Raw genomic sequence first — 26,470 nt, 5'->3', positions numbered from 1 at the left:
AATTTCCTCCATCTAGCCCTGTCCTTAGAATCCTCTTCTCTCACACCTACTACCTTCATGTCTTCCCTCACTACATCCATAAACCTCCTCTTTGGTCTTCCTCTAGGCCTCCTGCCTGGCAGTTCAAAACTCAGCATCCGTCTACCAATATGTTCACTATCTCTCCTCTGGACATGTCCAAACCATCTCAGTCTGGCCTCTCTCACTTTATCTCCAAAACTTCTAACATGTGCTATCCCTCTGATGTACTCATTCCTGATCCTATCCTTCCTGGTCACTCCCAGAGAGAACCTCAGCATCTTTATCTCTGCTACCTCCAGCTCTGTCTCCTGTCTTTTCTTCAGTGACACTGTCTCTAGACCAAACAACATCGCTGGTCTCACCATAGTTTTGTACACCTTTCCTTTCATTTTAGCTGAAACTCTTCTGTCACACATCACACCTGACACCTTCCTCCATCCGTTCCATCCTGCCTGTACACGCTTCTTCACCTCTTTTCCACACTCTCCATTGCTCTGGACTGTTGAGCCTAAGTACTTAAAATCCTCCACCTTCTTGATCTCTTCTCCCTGTAACCTCACTCTTCCACTTGGGTTCCTCTCATTCACACACATGTACTCTCTTACTGCGGCTAATCTTCATTCCTCTCCTTTCCAGGACAAACCTCCACCTCTCTAGCTTGTCCTCCACCTGTTCCCTGCTCTCACTGCAGATCACAATGTCATCTGCAAACATCGTAGTCCATTGAGATTCCTGTCTAACCTCGTCTGTCAGCCTGTCCATCACCATAGCGAACAAGAAGGGGCTCAGAGCTGATCCCTGATGCAGTCCCACCTCCACCTTGAACTCCTCTGTCACACCTACAGCACACCTCACCACTGTCTTACAGTCCTCATACATGTCCTGCACTGCTCTAACATACTTCTCTGCCACTCCAGACTTCCTCATACAATACCACAGTTCCTCTCTGGGCACCCTGTCATAAGCTTTCTCCAGATTTACAAAAACACAATGCAGCTCCCTCTGGCCTTCTCTATACTTCTCTATCAACATCCTCAACGCAAATACTGCATCTGTAGTACTCTTTTTTTGGCATGAAACCATACTGCTGCTCACAAATGTTCACTTCTGCCCTTAGTCTAGCTTCCACTACTCCCTCCCATAACTTCATTGTATGGCTCATCAGCTTTATTCCTCTGTAGTTGCCACAACTCTGCACATCTCCCTTGTTCTTAGAAATGGGCAACAGCACACTTCTCCTCCATTCCTCAGGCATCTTCTCACTATCTAAGAGCCTGTTGAACAACCCAGTCAGAAACTCTACTGCCACCTCTCCTAGACACTTCCAAACCTCCGCAGGTATATCATCAGGACCGACTGCCTTTCCACTCTTCATCCTCTTCAATGCCCTCCTCACTTCATCCTGACTAATCTTTGCTACATCCTGGTCCACAACAGTAACCTCTTCTAGTCTTTGTTCTCTCTCATTTTCCACGTTCATCAACTCTTCAAAGTACTCTTTCCATCTTCCCATCACACTACTGGCACCTGTCAATAGACTTCCATCCCTATCCTTAATCACCCTAACCTGCTGCACGTCCTTCCCATCTCTGTCTCTCTGTCTTGCCAACCTGTATAGATCAGTCTCTCCCTCCTTACTGGCCAACCTAGCATACAAGTCATCATAAGCTTCTTGTTTGGCCTTTGCTACCTCTACCTTCACCTTACGCTGCATCTCCCTGTACTCCTGTCTACTCTCCTCAGTCCTCTCAGTGTCCCACTTCCTCTTGGCTAACCTCTTTCTCTGTATACACTCCTGTACCTCCTCATTCCACCACCAAGTCTCCTTATCTACTTTCCTTCCAGATGAAACACCAAGTACTCTCTTACCTGTCTCCCTGATCACATTAGCTGTAGTTGTCCAGTCATCTGGAAGAACCTCCTGACCACCCAGAGCCTGTCTTAACTCCTTCCTAAAAGTCATGCAACACTCTTCCTTTTTCATCTTCCACCATTTCGTCTTCTGCTCTGCCTTTGCCCTCTTGATCTTCCTCACCACCAGAGTCATCCTACACACCACCATCCTATGCTGTTTGGCTACACTCTCACCTACCACTACTTTGCAGTCACTGATCTCTTTCAGGTTACACCGTCTACACAAGATGTAGTCTACCTGTGTGCTCCTACCGCCACTCTTATAGGTCACTCTATGTTCCTGCCTCTTCTGGAAGAAAGTATTCACTACAGCCATTTCCATCCTTTTTGCAAAGTCAACTACCATCTGTCCTTCTGCGTTCCTCTCCTGGATACCAAACCTGCCCATCACATCCTCATCACCTCTGTTTCCTGCACCAACATGTCCATTGAAGTCTGCTCCAATGACAACTCTCTCACTTCTAGGCATGCTCTGCATCACTTCATCAAGGTCCGACCAGAATTTCTCCTTCTCCTCCAGCTCACATCCTACCTGTGGAGCATAACCGCTAACAACATTGAACATCACACCTTCTATTTCTAGCTTCAGACTCACTCTATCTGACACTCTTTTTACCCCCAGGACATTCCTAACAAACTCCTCCTTCAAGATAACTCCTACTCCATTTCTCTTCCCATCTACACCATGATAGAACAACTTGAACCCTGCTCCTAAACTTCTAGCCTTGCTACCTTTCCACCTAGTCTCCTGGACACACAGTATGTCTACCTTCCTTCTCTGCATCATGTCAACCAACTCTCTACCTTTTCCTGTCATAGTTCCAACATTCAACGTCCCTACTCTTAGTCCTATACTCTTGGTGTTCCTCTTCTCTTTCTTCGTGCGAACGCACTTTCCTCCTCTCCTTCTTCGACCAACAGTAATCCAATTTCCACCGGCGCCCTGTAGGTCAACATCGCCGATGGCGGTCGTTGTTAACCCGGGTCTCGACTGATCTGGTATGGAAGTCATAGGTTTGATTCGCATCTTTGATTTGGCAAAAGTTGTACGCCGGATGCCCTTCCTGAGGCAACCCTCTGTATTTATCCGGGCTTGGGACCGGCACAATAAGACACTGGCTTGTGTCCTCTTGTGGCTACATTACTATAAGGCGCACCTAAAAGCCTAAAATTTTCTCAATAAACCCTTATTGCGCCTTATAATCCGGTGCGTCTTATATATGGATTAATATTCATATTAATATTGGTTAAAACATGATCGCTGAAAAAAAGCCGGCAGTCTGGCCGCCAGTCATGCCGCACTCCGCCACCAGAGGAGCACCCTCACAATGCACTCGGGCCTACGCCCCCTAACAACGGTTGTCAAGGGGCGTCACCGAAATCCCGGCTCTGACTGAGCTGCTCTCAGACGGTAGAGCAGACTGTAGGAGCACCGGTGATTACGTAGCAAAACATAAGGAACTTTCAACTATTCTATTAATAAAATTTGACTGACTGACCGATGTCAGTATTTCCTAAGGTAGTCAGAAAGTCATGAAAGCAATCATTACTGCCTTAGCAGCGTGGCTCTAGTGGACGGATTGCGCAACTACAGCCGCTGCAGTTTATCAAATAAATTTTAATTATTTTTATTGTGTGCGCCTTATAATCCGGTGCGCCTTATATATGAAATAAATGATAAAACAAACAAATTATTGAGGGTGCGCCTATAGTCCAGTGTGCCTTATAGTGTGGAAAATACTATATAATCATATTAGGTCATGGATGAATTAAGCTCTTAAAATTTTTTCTTGTGGAAAACAGATTTTTCTGGCCATTTTTAACCTCTTTGCTCTGTAAGAGGTCAGTTGTTGTTTTCTGATCCCATAATTACAACATATCTTTCACGACAGTGGGCCTGTTTCAGAAAGCAGGTTTAGTGGAAAACCAGGGTAAGTTAACCCTGAAATCAGGGAAAACCAGGGCTTTCGGTTTCACAAAGGGAGGTAACCCAATATTTAGAGCAGTAACCCTGACCTGTTCCATGAAGCGAGGTAAACTGAATCTCTAGGTTTTTTACCGCAGTAACAGACTCTCTGAACATAACCAGATTGGCTACAAGGTTTTAAATTCCAGATTGGTTACAAGGTTTTTAGACTGTGTAGCCACAGTGGCGTTCTTATTTTTTACGGAAAAAAGGCTAAAACTTACAACTTTTTCGCTCGCTAGCGGCACTCCCTATTTCCTCTAGGCTATTTCCACTAGTGAGTGGTGCTAGCGCCGCTATTTCCTTTAGCGAGTGGTTTTTAGACTCTGTAGCCACAGTGGCGTTCTTATTTTTACGGAAAAAAGGCTCAAACTTACAACTTTTTCGTCGCTAACGGCACTCGCTATTTCCGTTAGGCTACTTCCGCTAGCGAGCGGCGCTAGCGAGCAGCGCTAGCGAGCGGCGCTAGCAAAAATAGCGCCACTATTTCCGCATGCCGACGGAATTTAGCCGAAGCATGCCGACGGAAATAGCCGAAGTGACCCGTACGCTCCCGATCATTAAATATGCACTCGGGTCATGACCTGCTCTGATCCAATGAAAAACAAAAAATGTTTTTTTACAAGCTGAACCCGCGAATTAGTGTACGACAAGGAGAGGACGATCGATCAAAAGAATCCAGTGTTTTATAGTAGAGTTTGTGTTAAAGTCCTCATTAATAAACAAATGGTGATTGCTGAGAGGGGGGGTAATGAAAGATATTATCAATACTTGTTTGTAGTCTTAGACTTTTGTTCCCTATGACCAGCAGGAATAACCAGCGATGCATGTAAATGTGTATTCACCTCGCTTCCTATTTTTCATGCCTTTTTAATCTTTTTATTGAAAAAAACAAACAATGGCATACCAATGGTGTTGGTGGTGGTCAAAGTTAAAATGTCTTCTAGTCTAAGTAAAACTTAAGTAAACATTGAGTAATATTTTGTATGACTGTATCTTCAAATAGTGAATGTAAGTTTTCAATGGTTGAATCTCACATTCATACCTGCATAAAGTAGGACAGATATAAAGATAGTTCAGCTTGAACTGTTGACTCTAGGGGATTTTTGTAGGTAAACTGAACAGAAGATTTTGCCCTCAGAATGCAGGACAACAACCCCATTTTCTCAAAAATTTCCCGGGGGAGGACTCTCCCACGCCCCCCCTGACGAGCGTTGGTCATCTGCACGATGCACCACTGTCTTGGACACAGAGTGTGGCTTTTTGTGGCTTACTCAATTCTTTTACACTGAGCCACAGTACCTTAGTCATATACTAGCTCTTAGTGCAAGCCCAGAATGGCATCCATGTTGTCTGAGCATTCAATAAGCAACACTTAAGGTAGGATGTGGCTTAAAATTTTACTTTTGATTTTTAAATCCCCACATGTGCTGGTGCCTCAATATTTAACAAATCTGCTTTATAACCATGTACCTGTGCGAACAAAAAGATCAGGCAATCAAAAGCTGCTCTTTGGCCTAAAGACCAGGTTATACACGGTCCTCACCTTGTCTTGCACCAATTCGCAGGTTCAGCTTGTAAAAAAACGATATTTTTGTATTTCATTGGACAAGAGGAGGTCATGACCCGATTGCATATTTAATGATCGGGAGTGTTCGGGTCACTTCGGCTATTTCCGTCGGCATGCGGAAATAGTGGCACTATTTTCGCTAGCGCAGCTCGCAAGCAGAAGACACTTCCGCTACTTTCGCTAGCAGAAGTAGCGGCGCTAGCGGAAGTAGTGGCGCTAGAGCCGCTCCATCGCGGAAATAGCGAGCGCCTCTAGCGAGTGAAAAAGTTGTAAGTTTTAGCCTTTTTTCCGTAAAAATAAGAACGCCACTGTGGCTACACAGTCTAAAAACCTTGTAGCCAAACTGGAATTTACTTCGCCTATGGCGAAGTGGCGAATGGCTAGCGCAAGCCCAGCCATTTCAGGAAATGAGGAAAATTATTAGTCAGCTGGGATAGACTCTAGCTCCCCGCGCCCTGCACAGGGGGATGAAGCGGTTGGAGAAAATGAATGAATGAAATTAGGAATGTCCCCGCAATGAGCTGGCGTCTCATCCAGACTGTACTCCGCCCTTTGCATGTAGCCCTTAAAATAGCTCCAGCAGACCCACAAGGTGGATAAGTAACTAACCAAGAAAAGTGGATGGGTAAAATAAGAAATAATTCCAATTTTCTCTTGGATTAATAAAGTATCGATCAGTCTATTGAAACAGACACTCCAGTTGGATGTGATGACACCCCAAAGAGGGTGGTTGAAGCGGAAGCCGCAGGGTCATCAAGGTCGGCCGAGAGGGAATAGAGTAGGGGGGCCTGGGATGCACTGGGGCTGCACTGTGGGATACTTTGTGGGGGTCCTTAGTGTCAGCCTACAATTCGGTTCATCCACGTGTTCTGATCTTATATCTTCTTTTGCATCTTCTACATCTAATGCTTCTTTCAGGTTCCTATGCTTCCTTTTTTATGTTACATTTTTCTGTTGTTGTAATTATGCCATTATGTTAATTACCGTATTGGCCGGCCCGAATATAAGACAACCCTGATTATAAGATGACCCCCTCTTTTTCAAGACTCAAGTTTGAAAATAGAGTTTTTGAACACCAAATTTAATTTTTATACAGAAAATAATTACAGTACATTTGAAACAAATGATTATAACGATATATTCGAGAGAAAAAGCATGTTATTTTGCCTCATTCAAATCATGCAAAAACCTTATCACATCTTAATATCTGAACGTTTAAGTTTGCGTCATAACTTCTCAGCTGCGGGATAACCTGGCCGATCTTCGACCAACTTTTCTCCAGATTGTCGCTACGTTTCTCCATTTTCTGTTATCTCTTACCTTCTTTTTTCTTTTTCACCGCTATTTTTATTCTTCTTCTTTGTGACAGGGGTTCGCTTTGGCCTGGGGAGATCAGTTCAGCATTAGCTTTAAAGATATCTGGCCCCATCTTGCTTTGTGAATGGGTATAATGTCTAGACCCCAAATGTAAGATGAACCCCACTTTTTCAGTCTTATTCCAATGCAAAAAATACCGTCTTATATTCGGGCCAATACGATATGTAATTTATGTAACGTGTTTTTGTCTGTGTCAGTCACTGTTATGTGTATTATTTGTATCTTTTGGGAGCAGATGTCACCCTGAATTTCTTTCGGGATTATTAAAGTATATATCTAAGAGGTAATAGGGTTGCCCAATTCAAAAACAAAATTATATACTGTACATCACTACCAGTCATGACGAATGATTGTTATGCATGGATGATCAATGTTCCAGGAAACTCATAGGTTTATCAATGTAAGTGAACAACCCACAAACATTCAGGGGCCGAGGGAAACATTTTTTTTTTCCTGAATTAAAAGGAAAAATATAGCTTCTCACTCGATCAGACCATGACAAAGTTACTAAGCTCTAAAGACAGTGTGTTATTTTTTAATGCATTCAGTTTTATGGCCTGCAGATTGCAAGTTGATATTATTTTTACCTGCAAACCGAGTTTCTCTGTAGCTTAGATACACTTCTGGGAAATTCACGTGATGCAGCAGCATTCAAGATATACAAACAAGATGAAAAAAATGATGGAAACTAAAAAGAAGAATTTAATTTGGGGATGGAGAAGAATTAAGAGAAAGATTTACCTTATTTTAAATGGAAGAAGATATACTCTAGTTTAAACATGAGATATACAAGAAGTATGTACAGTGAAATATACAGATCAAAGGTATTAATATGAGCTGTGGAATATACAGAACTTATTTAAGACTTCACACTCTGGTTTTATTTTTTATGAATATATGAAAAAATGAAAAACTTGGCACCAAATTTTAATTTCCATTTCAATCCCGACATGCAGACATTGCAACATTGACTGATCACATTCTTGGCCTTTGTTCCTACCCTCAAGTCAAGAAGCTAAATGGGAAGCTTAAGTCAATTTATACAGAACAAAATGAACTGAATGAATGAGATTTATTTGATCTTAGTCTATTTTCCTACACTGGAGACAATGTTTGGTTTTTAGTGGGTCAGAATGCACAGTTTTCAAATGAATTTAAAAACAAACACCAAAAAAATGTGATTCCTGGCCTTTCACAGCTAATATAATAACCTCCTCTAAAGCATCACAATTCTTTCTTGCAACTTCAGTATAAGCATATGCTAATGCAGTATTTAGGATCATAAAGTTGTCCTTAGGTTATTCGAAATTATTGCAGTGGGTGATGTTTTAAATAAGATTTTACAAGGACATGTTTCTATTTTTGGTTAAATTGATTTTATACTTGATACAGGATTAGTTTTGTTGACACAGGTGGAATGAAGGCCATGACTTCACATAATGCATCTGATTCACTGAGGCTCCATCAAGCCCAGTTTGTAGCCTTTCCCATCATAATATTCACCACAAGTTGTGCAAAGAGGATAAATCATTCCACTGCCTACCTCTCCTGAAGATTGGCTTTGTTGCCAGCATTGCATCAGTCTCAAGTTGTCACCCTGACAACCCTTTGACCTAAATAGAGTGGAATAGTGCAGTCCCTTCACGCCTCTTCACCCCATCCAGATTTTTCAGTCTAGTGTTATCCATACTGACTCATGGAACAATTTGTAATCGACAGTCCTGTTATTAGTCAATGACAGAGGAAGTGGCAACAGCTTGCCAGACTGACAGATGCAGCTTCTCGGTTGACACGTCTTCTGTCTAACCTTACGGATCTTTCTCCTCTGCTGCATCTTCTCTAGTCCCTCCAGTTTTTCTTGTTTCCAGTGTGATTGTTTGGTGTCACCACTGATGGACAGCAATCATCTGTAAAATTAACTCGCTAGGCGCTGCCTCAGAAACTGAGCAACCAAGTTAATGTGGCCTATTCTGCTTCTTTTTTCACAAGTGTCTTCATGAAGTTCACCTTCAAATGGCAGCATCGTCTGTTGTCTAAAAATAGTCTTACTGTGACATACTTGGTGCTTGTATCTTGGTTCTCAATTCCTTGGATCAGTGTAACTTGTGTTAATTAATTCATCTTGCATAATGATCAGGCAAATGAGGCAGGAAAGCTAGGAGAAATGCTATAGGCACTGACCTGTGTATTAACCCTAATCCCATTTGACACTATGGTAGTGTAACTGATGACAAGTGCTATTAAAGTGAGTGTACTTATTGGTGTAGGGTGATGCGTTTGGGAACTGCAATGGTGAGAAAATGAAAGCAGGAAGGAAAGTGGAGATGAGAAAGATGGAGAGGCACACATGTCATTTTTGCAAACATATCAGTATCACAGTGACAATGCCAGCTTTGGCATGTGTTGGCGTTTTTTTGCCACTGCTTTCCCTGGCCATGGTGTGTCCCAGCAGTTAAGCAGACAGCAAAGGACAGTTCCCGTCAAGAATTAATGACCCACATGATTTTTCTGGGAGGAACGTTTCCACAGAGGCAGCTCAACCTGCCTCCCCAGGCCTGCTTGTCTTCCAGAACCCAGAGGGGGTCCTCCTCCCCTTCAGCACCATCACCACTGGCACCTGTGACAGAAGGTCAGAGTAGAGACTGTTAGAAGTCAGCCATTAATGTGCCAGATGCTTCCCTGGTGTGTCGCCACTGTCCCAACCATTACCCAAGAGCAGATGAAGAGGCGGAGTCGAGAGGGACGGGTCGAACTGCGATGGAGTAGATAAACTATCTGCAGGCTGTTCCTAAGAATAAGGACTCCTTTTTAACAGTTTTACTTTACACAAAGGAATAAAGGAATTATGAGACTATGGCTCTTCATTTGTTCTTCCCTCAAATGCTTTGAACATGTCCACCTGACATTAACAATGCATTTCTTAATTAAAACAGGTTTCAAACTACAGTCGTTTTCCAGATTAACAGTGTAGTAAAGCCCAAGCAAAAGATTTAAGTAGTCAAACATCTTTTACACCACATGGAATAAACAAAAATTACTTTTTATTATGGGTGTCCTCCAAGCATTGCGTTAATTGCTTTTTAATGGTGCTATTAAAGGGAGGCTGTCCCTCACACCCTTGCACACCTGTACAGATGATAAGTATAGTTTGTCTGTGGCGGGATTGATTTCAACAGAGTCATCATCATATTGATGATTAAATTATGGAAGAGCGACGATTTTTTATGAGTCAAATGAAACTACTCTCCCTAGTTGGTATAAAGAGAAGCTGAGACCTGCAGAGCCCACATACAGCATTAATACATAACAATATCATGGTTCTTATTACGTTTTGTCTGTATAAAGAATATACTGTATTTTAATACTAAGCAGAAATTAATGTTAAAATAATTAACAAGGCTAAAGCACAAAGAGATAAATGGAGGCTGTCAGAATGGTGTGGCATTGCAGCAGCAGGAAGACTCAGCAACCCCATTCCAGATTAGATAAGCAGGAAGTGCTGAATCTGTTCTCTGTATGCCTCTTTCGCTACATTGAGGCTGTAAAAGTCAGTCCCTCAGTTTGTAGAAGTGCTGATAGAGGCATAATTGAACAGCCATGCGATTATTGATATGCACACACACCAGATTCTAATTATACCAGGCTACAGTTTTGGCTGTATGACGGACAGAGGAGGCTTAAATGTCCGCTTTATATAGGACAAGTCACAGTTTTAATATTTTTTAAATTCAATGCAATAGCTTTGGCCATCTATGCCAGCCACTATAAGACTCATATTAGGGCAACAATAACAATTTATGTCTTGTGTTATTCTTCATCCTTCCTCTGTCGTCATGCATCTTCCCACCTGCTCCCCAGCCATTGTGCAGGCGAGCCCCAGTTTGCCTAAGTGCACGTGGTCAGCAGTCGCACGCAGCCTCCCACACTGTGGATGATGACCGCCCGTGGACCGGCCAAGAGAGTCTGGCCCAGGATGATCCTGAGATGTGGGACCTGTTGCAAAAAGAGAAGGACAGACAGTGTCGTGGCTTGGAACTCATTGCGTCTGAGGTATAGTATGACAACTATGAATCTTATAATTTTGAGTTTGTTCTTTTGACATGTTTAGGACTTTGAAATCATTTGTTTAAAGTGGATGGAGATGGAATTAATTGAGCTACCATTTCCAACAGAATAACTATGTGACACTATGTGTCCATTTATAAATGAACTGGCTTCCTCCACATGTCAGATGTTTATCTTGAATGCTATTTGAAAACATCTAGCCTTTACACCAGCATACATTGCCTCAATTGGTTAGTCATTTGGTCATGCCTTACAAATGTCATGAAGTTGACATAACTGTAGGAACGGTGCTTTGAATTTAAAGGAAAAAAATCGTTAAGACTAATTTAGCTTTTAACAAGGCAGTCAGAGACTGCAACATCCTGTGACACCTCTGAATTCAACAATTTACCCTGACCTACACATTGTGCCTCTGTCTTCCTGAAAATGTTTTTTGTTTTGTGATTATGTCTCATCAGGTTTCAGAGATGTGTACCTAGGAAGGTAAACAGTGCGCCGTCGTTCCTCGTGATTAATGCGTTCCAGGAACCACATGCGATTAACGAATTCCGCTATAGAGCGACAAACTATCTTATTATTTACGGTAATTTAAACGTTTATGAACTCTCGCCATACTGATATTGAACAACTTTCTGTCTGTATTACTTTTTCCCACACTCTTTATCAGCTGTCTAAAGCACTTTTGTCTCACGGAAGACCAAGAGTCACAGAACGTAGCGCACTTCTAGATGCCATCAGCCAATAGAATAGGCATATTGTATCACGTGACTGCCTTCCAAAAATCCGCAATGAGTACAAAAGTTGAAATTTGACCTTGACCTAGTTTTTGCAAGGTCATCTCATTTTCATCCCCTTTGCCGCCCGTGTAATATGCTTTTTGTTTCATCTTTCTATCTGCAACAGTTATGAAGATATTTGGTGGTCGGACGAACACACACATACTGACAATTACAATACATCACCTCTTCGCGGGATGTAACAAAACATCAAATCTGTTGCATAGCATTTTACATTGGAGGATTTCATTAATTTGTTCATAAGGTGTAACTTGAACTTGAATACCTGCCGGAGCTGGCAGCAACTTTTACATTATTGTGGCCATACAGAAAGCCCAGAACGCCTCATCAGCTATGGTGAATAGTCTAATAGAACAAGTGGACAAATGGATAGACTTCCTATCCTCCTGAATCATGTCAGAACCTTCATTTGTGGTTTATTAGGGCTTTGATGATAAAAACTAAGTACAGCACAATTAATACGACACATTTTAGGTGTAGTTAAGGTTCATTCATTAAAATATGTATTTCCTCCTAACCCCTATTTTGGATGTTTTAAGATTTATACTTTTTTGAAAAAAGTTCTGAAAATCTAGACTTGTAAGGGTTAAGGACGTGACATCAGTTTTATTGTAGATTGTGTATTAATTAGCTCGTTGGATGAGTTGTTTTTGGAGATAACTGATCTTTTGTCAATGTTTTGGATGATGTCAACACACAACAGCCTGCCAACTCAATCTAAACGTGCTGTTTAGTATGCTGGAACCCTAAATGATGTGTATAGTGTGTGAGACCTGAGACCACTTTACAGATTTCATTTAAATTTCATTCACGTTCACGGAATCCCTGAAGTTTTGCATGTGGAATTTCTTGCCTTCAATTATCCTTTTTTGTTTCTTTGTTTTTTTGTATTCTGTAAACTATTTTCACATTCATTTTTCAGAGGTTGCTGCGTATCTGTCTTTGGACATAGTTTTTAGTTTTGTATTCTATTTAAAAACAAGTTTTAAAGTAGTATGGACAACAATAAAATAACACACACACAGAATCAGCTGAAAGGTGAATCATGAAAAACGATGTATTTTTGTATAATTCCTGCTGGTGCTGGATGTTGTGAAATGGGAAACTTTACCATTCAAGATGAGTGACATTTTATCTTATACTGGTCTTCCTCACTATCCCAATTCTTTGTCACCAAAATAGTTGTTCACTGTAGTGTCTCTTCAGTCTCCTGACGCAAAGCCCGATTACGGTAGTGTGTGATAAAACTGATATTTTTATTCCGCCTCTTCCTACCTCACTCTGCATTCCTCTCCACATTACAGCTGCAAGCAGGCATGAATTGAATGAACAGATATGCGTTTCTCTGTTCAAACATCCCAACAGGAGCTGAGGAGCAAATCCAGTTTTTTCAAATACAGTATGTGTACAGTTGTTAGTATGGCAGACTGAACAGAAAGGTTCAGTCTGCCAGTTGGAGTTGTGATATATACAGTATATCACATTTTGGCTCTTGGGTAAAACATTAACACAGACACACACACATGCAGTACTTCAGCAAGGGAGAAAGTGGAGACTTGGCTGTCATGTGTGTAAAACATAGTTAATATTTGTACAATTATATTTAACCTTTAACAAAGCCAAGTAAAAAATGTTGGTGTCTTATCTGGAGTGCTTCACTTTGCAAGGCCTCAAGCAAATAATGCTCAGTCCTAACTTTATGTGCATGAACTTTTGCATCAAGAAAAAAAAAAGTAAAAATAACTGAAAAATGCAAACAACCCTAAATTTATAAAAAACATTGATGTCAAAACATTTGCATTGCAAACAATTTGAAAATAAATATTTAGCATGACCAATGTTCCAGTGAAAAGTAATATACAAATGTGTGTTAGTATAGTGTATATCTTGTGGTATGTCCTCTCGTGTCAGTGTTTCTTTTTCTCCTGGTGTTTATCCAGTATTGATGCATTATGTAATGCCTGAGCAGTGGATATGTGCAATTTCCTCCGGGATTAATAAAGTATATACAGTGGTACCTCTACTCATGAAATTAATTGGTTCTGGGAGAAATTTCGTATGTAGAACATTTCGTAAGTAGAGATACAGTACGTTTTCCATGCAAATGCCCTAATCCGTTCCTAGCCCCCCAAAATTCAGACATAAATGTTTTATAAAGCATTAAATGCATCAAAACATGTAACAAATAAATTTACAATTAGCTCATTACACAATAAATGAGAGTTGTGCATAATGTAAAAAAAACAAAGAAGTAAAGAATAAAAATGATGGTTATTTACCTTTTAACTGCTGTCCTCATTGTTCTTTTCCCTCTTTGGTTCATGCGCTCTTGCCTCACCGTGCCAAACAACAGTGAATCCCAGTCCTCCTTTTGAACTTCTCCAACCACCCACGCAATCCCTTAAACTCCTTAAACGTCCTTTTGTTTTAATAACGTGGCAATTGTAGATGCATTACGGCCATATTCTTTGGCGAGATCAACCAAACGCATCCCTTTTTCATGCTTTTCTATTATGTCTTGCTTTGTTTGCATGGACAAAAAACTCTTTTCTCCGTCTTTTCTTTTCCTCTTTCTCCGTCACTTTCTTGGGGTCCATAGTAAATACTCTAGAAGTTAATATATTTACGTAAAACTATCAAAACACGTCGTTGGTCGAGGGCTGAATGACGAGGACGCTGCATAGACACCTATCTAGCTACACACAGAGGTCCCTCTTAGCCAATGGAATGCCAGGATGCTAGGTAATAGCCAATGGCAGAGCAGCTATAAGAATGTTGTGTTCAGGACCCTTTGAATCAAAATCAGAGAATCAGAGTCTTTATTTGTCATACTGACACACGTTTTCTCATTTGACAGTCCAAAATACGTCTCTGAAGGTCCCAGTAAGCCCGGTCGATAAATAAGAAGTTAAGAAAAACAAGAAAAGTTTAAAATGTAAGACATATAAAGTGTAAAGTGTCTGAACAGCAAAAATTTATTTGCAATGCAGCAGCTTAAGTGTGTTGGTGCTCTGTCTATTGTACATGATGAAGCACCATATTGCATCAAATCCCTGTGTGTCTGTGGCGACATACGGGGCGTCGTGAGGGTGACTACAGAGCACCACAGGTGCTGTCTAACAGCCTCTGGGAAGAAACTGTTTCTCAGTCTTGTGGTCCTGCTCCGGATGCTCAGTAGTCTCCTGCCTGAGGGGAGGGGTTGGAACAGACAGTGAGCTGGGTGGGTGGGGTCTGCCATGATGTGGGTGGGCCCTCCTTTTACACCTACTCCTGTAGATTTCTGTGGTGGTAGGTAGGCCACCCCCTACAGTTCTCTGTGCGGCCTTCACAACTCTTCACAGTCCTTTCCTGTCTGCTGCAGAGCAGCTGCCGTGCCACACAGTGATGCTGGTGGTGAGGATGCTCTCCACCGCACCCCTGTAGAAGGCCTTCAGGACGGCACTCCCCAGTCCAGCACACCTCAGCTTCCTGAGGAAGTACAGGTGCTGGTGGGCGTTCCTAAGCAGGTAGGAAGTGTTACAGCTCCAGTTGTAACACTGGAGCTGTAGCTGGAGACCACTTTCACAGCTGCTCCTCCGATGTGCAGGGGGGGAGGGGAGTGAATTTTCCTCCTGAAGTCCACCACCATCTTCTTGGTCTTTCCCATGTTGATACAGAGGTTGTTGCATCCGCACCACTGCACCAGGTGCTCCACCTCCTCTCTGTATTCGGACTCATTGTTCTGGATGCGTCTCACCACTACTGTGTTGTCTGCGAACTTTATTACATGACAGCTCGGGTGTTTTGCTGAGCAGTCATATGTCAGTAGGGTGAACAGGAGTGGGCTGAGCACACAGCCCTGCAGGAAGCCTGTGCTGAGGGTGATGGGGGAGGAGACCGTGTTGTTAATCCTGACAGTCTGTGATCTGTCTGTTAGGAAGTCCCAGACCCAGTTCCCTGTGATGGCAGACAGTCCCAGCTCTGACAGTTTCTGCACCAGGGTCTGGGGGATGATGGTATTGAATGCAGCGGTGAAATCCAGAAAGAGCAGGCAGATGTAAGAGTCCTTGCTCTCCAGATGGGAGAGGGAAGTGTGGACCACAGTGGAGCAGTTCGTCCTGTAGGCATATTGGTGGGGGTCCATCGTAATGTCTATGGAGGCCTTGATGTGTGCCATGACCAGCTTCTCGAAGCATTTCATGACTATTGAGGTGAGGGCCACCGACCAATAGTCATTCAGGTCCTTCACCGAGTGGCCTTTGGGGACCTGGACGATGGTGGCAGACTTCAGGCAGCTGGGGACCGTTGTTAGCTGCAGTGAGGTTAAAGGTTAAAGATGTCTGTTAACACCTCTGCTAGCTGATGGGAACAGTCCTTCAGCACTAATCCCAGGGCCTGCAGCCTTGCGAGGGTTAATCCTTTGCAGGGTCCTCCTCACATCCTCTGTGGTCACACTGAAGGGCGTGTCGTCGGGGTGTGGTGTTAGTTCGGACTGGAGGGGGTGTTAGGGTCCTCAAAGCGGGCATAAAACTTATTGAGGGCATCTGCTAGGGAGGGGTCTGTCAGGGGTCAGTCTGTGCATTCCTGGTGTTAAAGTTGGTTATGCATTTGATACCCTTCCACATGCTCCGTGGGTCCCCTGAGGTCAAGTGACCCTGGATCTTTTGAGCGTAGGTGGATTTGGCCTCCTTTATGCCCTTATCCAGAGCCCTCCTCGCTGCCCTTAGTGCCCCTTCCTCCCCCACCCTGAATGCAGCATCCCTGGCCTTCAGCAGAGCTCTCACCTCTGCATTCAGCCAGGGCTTCTGGTTCAGGTAGACGGTGATCGTTTTGGTGTTACTCACATCGTCCACACACTAGGAGATGAACCCGAGGACAGAGGAAGTGTATTTCTCCAGGTTCACCTCTCCCCCCTGTGTGGCCGCCTCCCTGAACACCTGCAGTCTGTGTGCTGGAAGCAGTCCTGGAGCACTGGGGCTGCATCCTTGGGCCACACAGTGACAGTTTTCCTCGTGGGTTCGAGTGATTTCACCTGGGAACGATATGCTGGGGCCAGCAGGATGGAGATATGGTCTCAGGGGGTGTTAGGGTCTGAGGTGTGGTCGGGGGAGGGATCTGTATGCACCGCGCAGGTTGGTGTATACACAGTCCAGAGTTTTGTCCCCACGTGTGGGAATAGTAACGTGCTGGTAGAAGCTGGGCAGTGTGTCCATTAGTTTTACGTGGTTGAAGAAGTTGGGAGCTGCGAGTAGCGGCCCATACTGTATTTTTACATTTCGTAACTCGAAATTTGTTTCATAACTATAGGCAATATTTTCCTGCTGAGGCATTTCGTAAGTAGAAAATTTATTATGTAGAGACATTCGTAAGTAGAGGTACCACTGTATGTATTTAAATATGCAGACACTACAAATGATGTCATTTTATGTTCATTTTTTTTATCCGTTTGGCCAAGAAATAAGTATTGAATATCTTGAACTTAAATTATATGAATGAGTAGATATGGATTTGGGTGGCAACGTGTGTGTGTGTGTGTGTGTGTGTGTGTGCGCGCGCGCGCACATTATGGTAGTAACTCACATTACAGTGACAAGAGAAGACAATATGAGAAAGTCCTCCCATTTTAGAGGTGTGAACAAAGGAGTGGGTTTTTTTTAGGAGGAAAAATAATTGATCCACTTGTCAGTAACTGATTAAACAGCTGTTAAATATTCAAAAATAGGATGTAATTCAGTATTCTAATTAGAATAAGAGTTCATCTGATGGGCTAAGTATGAAATATAAAGGAAAACTTTTTAAGGGATAATTCTACCAGTTTGAGTCAACTATACAAAGTAAAAAAAATTTCTTGCAAAATGTATCGGAAAATGATTGAAAAAGGTTTCACCAATGTATCGCAATATGTGTTGAAAAGTTTATTACATTATTACTTTTATCCCCCAGCAAGGAGGCGATAAGCTTTGTGAAGTGCAGTGTTAGTCTATGGAAGTCCAGAGGTTCAATACTGTAATGATTGCCTTTAGCTGGAGGGGGATTTGTCACTATAACTTAACAGACTTTAATTTGTGCTCATTGTCCCTTCTGTCCACTCACACCATTGATCTGTGTGCGCATGTGTGTGGGTTTGTGTGTGTCCACAGAATTTCTGCAGTCGGGCAGCGCTGGAAGCTCAGGGCTCCTGTCTGAACAACAAATACTCTGAAGGCTACCCTGGCAGAAGGTGCGTGTGTTAATTCAGGAAGATACTTACAGCAGTTGATACTTATAGCTTTAGGATATTTTTTCATGTGTAAACACAGGCTAATATACTGTATACTATGTACTTTTGTTGGTCTTATAATAGTACAAGCTTTCCACACAGCATAACCGTGTATTCACTGCCTTTGCAAAAGGAAAGTTATGATGTGAACATTAGAAAAATTTAGTGGTTGTTTCTTTTGTGTTTATTAGTTTCCTATTTTTGGTTCTTTAATAAATTAATTATTATAATTAATATTCATCAGCAGTAAACAGACAGCTGACTTTATTTGATTATTTATCTTTTGATGCTTGTTATTTCTGGAATAGATAGATAGATAGATAGATAGATACTTTATTAATCCCGGAGGAAATTGCATATATCCACTGCTCAGGCATTAAATAACAAATAATACTGGATAAACACCAGGAGAAAAGGAAACATTGACATCACAGGACATACCACAAGACATACATTACACTAACAGACAGACACATGCAGCACTAACAGGACTTATATACTAAACTATAACTAAAATATAATCGGTATAAAATTTAAAAATATTACAGTATTAAAATATAAACAGTATAAAATTGAATTAAAATATAAAACAGTATAAAAAATAAATAAATTGTATATATATATATATATAACAGTATAAAATTAAATTTAAATTAAATTAAATTAAATCCATATTCAACCCCGTGCTGACCTCGCCACCTCCCCCCCGCTCCTCCTGAGAGAGTCATTGTACCCCCTGATGGCACGGGGCACGAAGGAGGACCTCAGCCTCTCTGTGGAGGCGCTGTGTGACAGCAGTCTGCCACTGAAGGTGCTTCTCTGCTGGGAGAAGGTGGTGTGTAGGGGGTGCCTGGTGTTGTTCATGATGGCCTTAATTTTAGACATGGTCCTGATCTCCAGAAGCGTCTCCACAGAGTCCAGGCTCAGCCCGACCACTGAGCCTGCTCTGCGGATGAGTCTGTTCAGACGGTCCATATCTCTTTTCCTGGCCCCCCCACCCCAACACACAATGGCGTATGACAGCACACTGGAGACTACGGACTGATAGAACATGAAAAGGAGCTTAGGACAGATGTTGAAGGAGGCCAGCCTCCTTAGGAAGTACATCCTGCTCTGCCCCTTCTTGTACAGACAGTTGGAGTTGAGTGACTAGTCCAGTCTGCTGTCTAGCTGCAGTCTCAGGTACTTATAGTTTTCTACCACCTCCACCTCACTGCCTTTGATGATCACCGGCTGTGGAGAGGGAGGTGCCCGCCGGAAATCCAGAACCATCTCCTTTGTCTTGGAGACATTGAGCTGGAGCTGGTTCTGTTGGCACCACTCCACGAAGTCAGCCACCAATGCCCTGTACCCCCCCTCATCACCCTCCCGGATACATGCCACTATCGCGGTGTCATCGGAGTACTTCTGTATGTGGCATGTATCCGAGTTGTGCTTGAAGTCTGATGTGTAGAGGGTGAAGAGAATGGGGGATAGAACGGTCCCCTGTGGCGCCCCCGTGCTGCTGGTCACCATAGAAGACAAACAGTCCCCCATACGGACGTACTGGGGTCTGTCCGTTAGGTAGTCCGTAATCCAGCTCACGAGGTAGGGGTCCACAGCCATGGAAGTCAGTTTATCCTGCAGAAGCTGGGGCTGGATGGTGTTGAAGGCACTCGAAAAGTCGAAGAAGAGCACTCTGACGGCACAGCCCCCGGCGTCCAGGTAGGAGAGTGTGCGGTGGAGAAGGTACATGACAGCATCGTCAACCCCAACCTTGGCCTGATAGGCAAACTGGAGAGGGTCCATAGCACCCTGCACCTGTGGACGCATGAGCTCCAGGACCAGTCGCTCTAGGGTCTTCATTACGTGGGAGGTAAGAGCGACCGGTCGGTGGTCGTTGAGCTCAGTAGGGCGTCCTTTCTTGGGTACAGGGACAATGCAGGAGGTCTTCCACAGTGACGGGACCCTCCCCAGCCGCAGACTGAGGTTGAACAATTGTTGCAGGGGGTCCCCTAGTTCCGAAGCACAGGCTCGGAGGAGTCTTGGGGAGACCTTATCTGGTCCAGCCGCCTTGTAGGGACGGAGCCTCCTCAGCGTTGTCGTCACCAGGTCTGCAGTGATGATGGTCTCGGTCGTGGTGGGAGCAGGAGGTTGTGGCGAGGTTGGAAGTCCAGTGATTGAGGTGGGGCCGTTGAGCTTCGCAGTTCTTGGAGTGGGCTCGGGAGAAGTGGCAGGGGTGGAAGGAGAGGAAGCACAGGAGGAGGGAGCATCAGTGGAGCGGTCTGTAGGGCCAGGAGAGGCCTGTAGGCCAGGACAGGTCTGTAGGCCAGGAGAGGCCTGGGACGAGGAGCCGGGAGTGGTGGGGGAGCTGAACCGATTGAAAAAGCTGTTAAGTTCATTCGCTCGTTCAATATTCCCCTCCACAGTGCTGCGCCCTTTCCCGTGTCCGGTGATGGTTCTCATCCCATTCCAGACCTCCCGCACTTGGTTGCGCCCCAGCTGCTTCTCCAGCTTCCTCCTGTACGCCTCCTTGGCCTCCCTCAGGCAGAGTCTCACTTCCTTCTGGGCCTTCCTCATCTCCTCCTCGTTCTTGCTCCTGAACGCCCGCTTCTTCCTGTTCAGGACAGCCTTGACTTCCTTGGTTACCCATGGTTTGTTGTTGGGGTAACACCTGATTGTCCTGACAGGGGCCACGGTGTCCACACAGAAGTTTATGTAGTCTGTAAAACACTGAGCTGCCCCCTCAATGTCTTCCCCATGTGAGCCCACAATAACATCCCAGTCGGTGGTCTGGAAGCAGTCCCTCAGCATCTCCTCTGCTTCCGGGGACCACCTCCTGACCTGTCGTGTTGTTGCTGGCAGCCGTTTCACCAGCGGGATGTAGGTGGGCTGTAGGTACACTAGGTTATGGTCTGATTTACCTAGTGGAGGGAGGGGGGTGGCGGTGTATGCCTCCTTAGCATTAGTGTAGAACAGATCGATGGTTCTGTTCTTCCGTGTGGGACAGTCTACACACTGGACCATTGTGGGGAGAGATGAGTATGTCCCTAGCCATAAATGTCTCTCTCAGAATGAAGTTTAGTTTTATTATTCTTTGCCCCATCACACCTGTGTTCCTTTTATCACTTTAATGTTACAAAAATCAAAATTGATTTCACTGAATTTGTGGGTTGTACAGCAGCCATCTGTTGCTCCTTTATCAGTAATTCCCAAGATTTGATGAGTATTTTAAGCAAAGATGTCTCTTATACTCTGCGGGAGTACACTATAGGGTAACATTAGTCTTGCTTGCGCTACAATTGTGGGACTTTGACTTGCAGCCACTGATTTCTGGTGTTTCTGGCAAAAAATACAAAAAACAAAATTCTCTTAAAGCCCAATGTATGTTGTCTCCTAATCACCAGACAGATGTTAGACAAACTTAAGCACTATACTGGATATAGTTGCTACATCCAGTGCAGAAAATGGGGAGACAGAAGAAAGAGCTAGAAAACTATATTTGAATTATTGGAGTGGATAGAAACAAATCCCTGAAAAAGTGATGGAGTTGATCAATGATTCACTACACTAACTTAAAAGGGATTTGTCCACTGCCCTAGAGTTAAAACATTTTAGTTTTGCAGGTTGTTGATGATTTTTTTTGTAAAGCTGGGTCCTGCTACTACTCCTGATTTGTAGGAGTGATGCATCTACAAATAAATGATTCCCAGATTTACTTAAAACTAAATGGTTTCTGTCCTCAGGTACTATGGTGGAGCAGAAATGGTTGACCAAATTGAGCTGCTGTGTCAGAAACGAGCCCTGGATGCTTTTGACCTGGACCCAGCTCTATGGGGTGTCAACGTCCAACCGTACTCTGGCTCCCCTGCTAACTTTGCTGCCTACACCGCTGTGCTGAGTCCTCATGATCGCATCATGGGCCTCGACCTCCCTGATGGAGGACAGTCAGTAGCTTACTGCTACATGTTTTGTTCCCAATCACCACCCTGTCATTTTATTTCTATCACTCTTAGACTTTTGTAGTCTAAAACCAAGTTGTCTGTGTTTCTTTGTTCCACCACAGTTTGACCCATGGCTACATGTCTGATGTAAAGAGGATCTCAGCAACTTCGATCTATTTTGAGTCCATGCCCTACAAGCTAAATGTAAGTAAACACACCTGCAGGACTACAAACAACAAGTTTTAAAGTATTTAAACTGTCTTTAAATGGTCCCTTCAGCTATTTTGCATATGGTAAGGAAAATTGATGGGAATGAGACAACAATAAGTGTTTTAGAAAAGAATGAAGTAGGTGCAGAATGCACTATTTTTCAAAATTCTCTATATTCATTGTGCATGGAAACATGTTTTGATGGGGAACTACAGATGCAGTATTTGCTTTGAGGATGTTGATAGAGAAGTACAGGGAAGGCCAGGGGGAGCTGCATTGTGTTTTTGTAGATCTGTAGAAAGCTTGTGACAGGGTGCCCAGAGAGGAACTGTGGTATTGCATGAGGAAGTCTGGAGTGGCAGAGAAGTTTGTTAGAGCGGTGCAGGACATGTATGAGGACTGTAAGACAGTGGTGAGGTGTGCTGTAGGTATGACAGAGGAGTTCAAGGTGGAGATGGGACTGCATCAGGACTGCATCAGGGATCTGCATCAGGGATCAGCTCCAAGCCAATTCGTGTTCGCTATTGTGATGGACAGGCTGACAGATGAGGTTAGACAGGAATCTCTATGGACTATAATGTTTGCAGATGACATTGTGATTTGTAGTGACAGCAGGGTGGAGGAGAAGCTAGAGAGGTGGAGGTTTGCCCTGGAAAGGAGAAGAATGAAGGTTAGCGGCAGTAAGACAGAGTACATGTGTGTGAATGAGAGGGACCCAAGTGGAAAAGTGAGGTTACAGAGAGAAGAGATCAAGAAGGTGGAGGATTTTAAGTACTTAGGGTCAACAGTCCAGAGTAATGGAGAATGTGGAAAAGAGGTGAAGAAGCGTGTACAGACAGAATGGAATGGGTTGAGAAAAGTGTCAGGTGTGATGTATGATCGAAGATTTTCAACTAAAAGGATAGGTGTACAAAAGTGTGGTGAGACCAGCGATGTTGTTTGGTCTAGAGACAGTGTCACTGAGGAAAAGACAGGAGACAAAGCTGGAGGTAGCAGAGATGAAGATGTTGAGGTTCTCTATGGGAGTGACAAGGATGGATAGGATCAGGAATGAGTACATCAAAGGGCCAGCACATGTTAGGGGTTTTGGAAATAAAGTCAGAGAGGCCAGACTGAGATGGTTTGGACATGTCCAAAGAAGAGATAGTGAATATATTGGTAGAAGGTTGCTGAGTTTTGAACTGCCGGGCAGGAGGCCCAGAGGAAGGCCAAAAAGGAGGTTTATTGATGTAGTGAAAGAGGCCATGAAGGTAGTTGGTGTGAGAGGGTTAGGGTTAGGATGCAGAAGACGGGGTTAGATGGAGGCAACTGGTTCACTGTGGCAACCCCTGAAGGGAAAAGCCAAAAGGAGATGATGGAAACATGTTTTGATCTTCTTTCACTGTCAGATGGAAGGAGTCCAAGTATGTCAATCATGGAATATCAGTACAAACAAAGAGAAGTTTGTACTGACTAGATGATTGACATGCTGACCACAACGTGAACACTGTGCCAAAGTCTGCCAGGTCTGCTGTGTAGAAAATGTGCTGATATTAAGAGACGAACATACTCTGAATATGTTGTGGAGAAAGTCTGTTGTGATGTCACTGCAAAGTAAATTCAGTGTGTGAATTATCGCTAATACTTTCCAAGCATACAGGTATAACACACGTTCTGCTATTCATAGTTCTTGTATTACAGTGCTGTTATGTATGTCGATCAGTCAATCAATATCTTATATAGTATGGCTACCTCTGTAGGAGCCATTAGCTTTACTACAGGATACTGATGCAAATATGTATAATCCCCACCTATATATTTGAATAAGCTCACTTGAATAGTCTCACGCTGTAACCAACTCCACCCAACCAATCATGGCACATCTGCCAGAAGGAATCGCGTGAACAATATGGCGTAAGGCATCTGCTATGTTAGGAGAAGAAATGACTATACATGGACCTCCCAGTTGACATAATTTTAGAGTGTCATAACTATTGAAACAATTTTCCGTTTAGAATGGGACAATTGATGTACAGTGGGCATCAATGATTGAGACTCCACCTCATCGCGGATTTTTAGTAGGCAGTCATGTGATACTGTATGTGCATTCTATTGGCTGATGGCATCCGGAAGTGCACTCCGTCTGTCGGTCTCGGTCTTTCGTGAGACACAAAAGTGCTATGAACAGTCGATAAGACTTTGAGAAAAGGTAGTACAGATAGAAGGTGGTTTTATATCAATATGGGGAGGGTTCATAAACGTTTAAATTTCCGCAAATAGTAAGGTAAATAGATCGCTATCTTGATCACGGATTCCTCAATTGCGTGTGGTTCCTGGAACGCATTAACCACAAAGAATGAGGGCACACTTGTATATGTGTGTGTTTATAATACAGTGCCTTGCGAAAGTATTGGCCCCCAAAGAACTGTTTGACATTTTGCCACATTTCAGGCTTCAAACTTAAAGATAGCAAACTGAATATATTTTCAAGAATCAACAACATGTGAGACACAATTGCGAAGTGGAACCAGATTTATTCAACATTTTATATTGTGTTTACAAAAAAAAGTAGGACGTGCAAAAGTATTGACCTCCTTTGAGTTAATATTTTATACAACCTCCTTTCTCTGATCACAACCACAAGTCTTTTTGGGTATGTCTATAAGTTTTGCACTTCTTGACACAGAAATATTTGCCCATTCCTCCTTACAAAACAGCTCAAGTTCCTTAAGGTTTGATGGAGGTCGTTTGTGCACGGCAGTTTTCAGATCTTTCCACAGATGTTCTATTGGATTGAGGTCTGGACTTTGGTTTGGCCATTCTAAGACCTTTTATATGGTTAGTTTTAAACCATTCCATTATAGATCTGGCTTTATGTTTAGGATCATTGTCTTGTTGGAAGGTGAACCTCCGCCCCATCCTCAGGTCTTTTGCAGACTCCAACAGATTTTCTGCCAGAATCGCCCTGTATTTGGCTCCATCCATCTTACCATCAACTCTAACGGACTTCCCAGTCCCTGCTGAAGAAAAGCAACCTCAGAGCATGATGCTGCCTTCACCATTTTTGACAGTGGAGATGGTGTTTTCAGGGTGATGTGCAGTGTTACTTTTACACCAAACGTAACATTTCACATTCAGTCCAAAAAGTTTAATTTTAGTCTCATCTGACCAGAGCACCTTGTTCCACATGCCATCTGTGTCTCCCATGTGGCTTCTTTCAAACTCCAAATGGGCCTTTTTATGGTTTTCTTTCAGAAATGGCTTTCTTCTTGCCACTTTTCCATAAAGGCCAGATTTATGCAGAGTAATAGTTGTCGTACGGACATATTGTCCCACTTCAGCTGTGTATGTCTGCAGGTCATCCAGATGATCATAGGTCTCTTGGTTGCTTATCTGCTTAGTTTCCTCCTTGTTTGGGCTGAAAGTTTAGAGGGACGGCCAGTCTTGGTAGGTTTGCAGTGGTTTTATGCTCTCTCCATTTTAATAGTATTTCTTGCACAGTGCTCCAGGAGATGTTTAAATATTGTGAAATCTTCTTGTATCCCATTCTTGGTTTGAACTTTTTCACAACTTTATCCCGGAACTGCCAAGTGTGTTTTTTGGTTTTCATGATGCTGTTTGTTCTCCAGTGTTCCGTTCACAGACCTCTGGGACCATCACAGAGCAGGTGCATTTAAACTGAGACCAAATGGGACATAGGTGCACTATATCTATCATTGTTAGTCATTTAGGTCAACATTTGATCATTCAGAAGTCATCAGGGAACTTCTGGAGTCGGTTAGCTGAGCTGAGAGAACAGGGGGCCAATACTTTTGCACGTCCTACTTTTCAGTTTTTATTTGTAAAAATAGTACAAAATGTTGAATAATTTGGTTCACTTCACGATTGTGTCTCAATCGTGAAGTGGAACCAAAAAAATATTTGCAGTTTGTTATCTTTCACTTTGAAGCCTGAAATGTGGCAAAATGTCAAAACGTTCTTGGGGGGGCAATACTTTCGCAAGGCACTGTATATACACTCAACAAAAATATAAACGCAACACTTTTATTTTTGCTCCCATTTTTCATGAGATGGACTTAAAGATGTATGATTCATTCCAGATACACAATATTACCATTTCTCTCAAACATTGTTCACAAATCTGTCTAAATGTGTGATAGTGAGCACTTCTGCTTTGCTGAGATAATCCATCCCACCTCACAGGTGTGCCACATCAAGATGCTGATCTGACATCATGATTAGTGCACAGGTGTATCTTATACTGTCCACGATAAAAGGCCACCCTGAAATGTGCAGTTTTGTCTCACCGCGAAATGCCACAGATGCCACAAGCATTGAGGGAGTGTGCAGTTGGCATGCTGACAGCAGGAATGTCAACCAGATCTGTTGCTCGTGCATTGAATGTTTATT

The 26,470-nt window shown here is 43.2% G+C and overlaps 1 protein-coding gene across 2 annotated transcripts in view; it reads left to right on the top strand.

Annotated features, from left to right (window-relative positions):
• The window catches only part of shmt2 (serine hydroxymethyltransferase 2 (mitochondrial)), a 58,141-nt gene that overhangs the window by 15,009 nt on the left and 16,662 nt on the right, over positions 1 to 26,470 (top strand). The window contains exons 2-6 of one of the 2 annotated variants that reach the window (XM_068314364.1): positions 10,707 to 10,898; positions 11,372 to 11,396; positions 17,830 to 17,909; positions 21,674 to 21,874; positions 21,994 to 22,075. In XM_068314364.1, the coding sequence (XP_068170465.1) occupies positions 10,780 to 10,898; positions 11,372 to 11,396; positions 17,830 to 17,909; positions 21,674 to 21,874; positions 21,994 to 22,075 (507 nt within the window). In that variant the 5' untranslated portion in view covers positions 10,707 to 10,779. The remainder of the gene's footprint in view (positions 1 to 10,706; positions 10,899 to 11,371; positions 11,397 to 17,829; positions 17,910 to 21,673; positions 21,875 to 21,993; positions 22,076 to 26,470) is intronic. The other variant, XM_068314363.1, reaches the window with a different exon arrangement.

Source organism: Antennarius striatus, chromosome 5 (genome assembly GCF_040054535.1).
Source record: "Antennarius striatus isolate MH-2024 chromosome 5, ASM4005453v1, whole genome shotgun sequence".
Classification (NCBI taxonomy): Eukaryota; Metazoa; Chordata; class Actinopteri; order Lophiiformes; family Antennariidae; genus Antennarius; species Antennarius striatus.
Note: the sequence above shows the minus strand (reverse complement) of the source record. Positions and strands in the feature narration are given on the sequence as shown.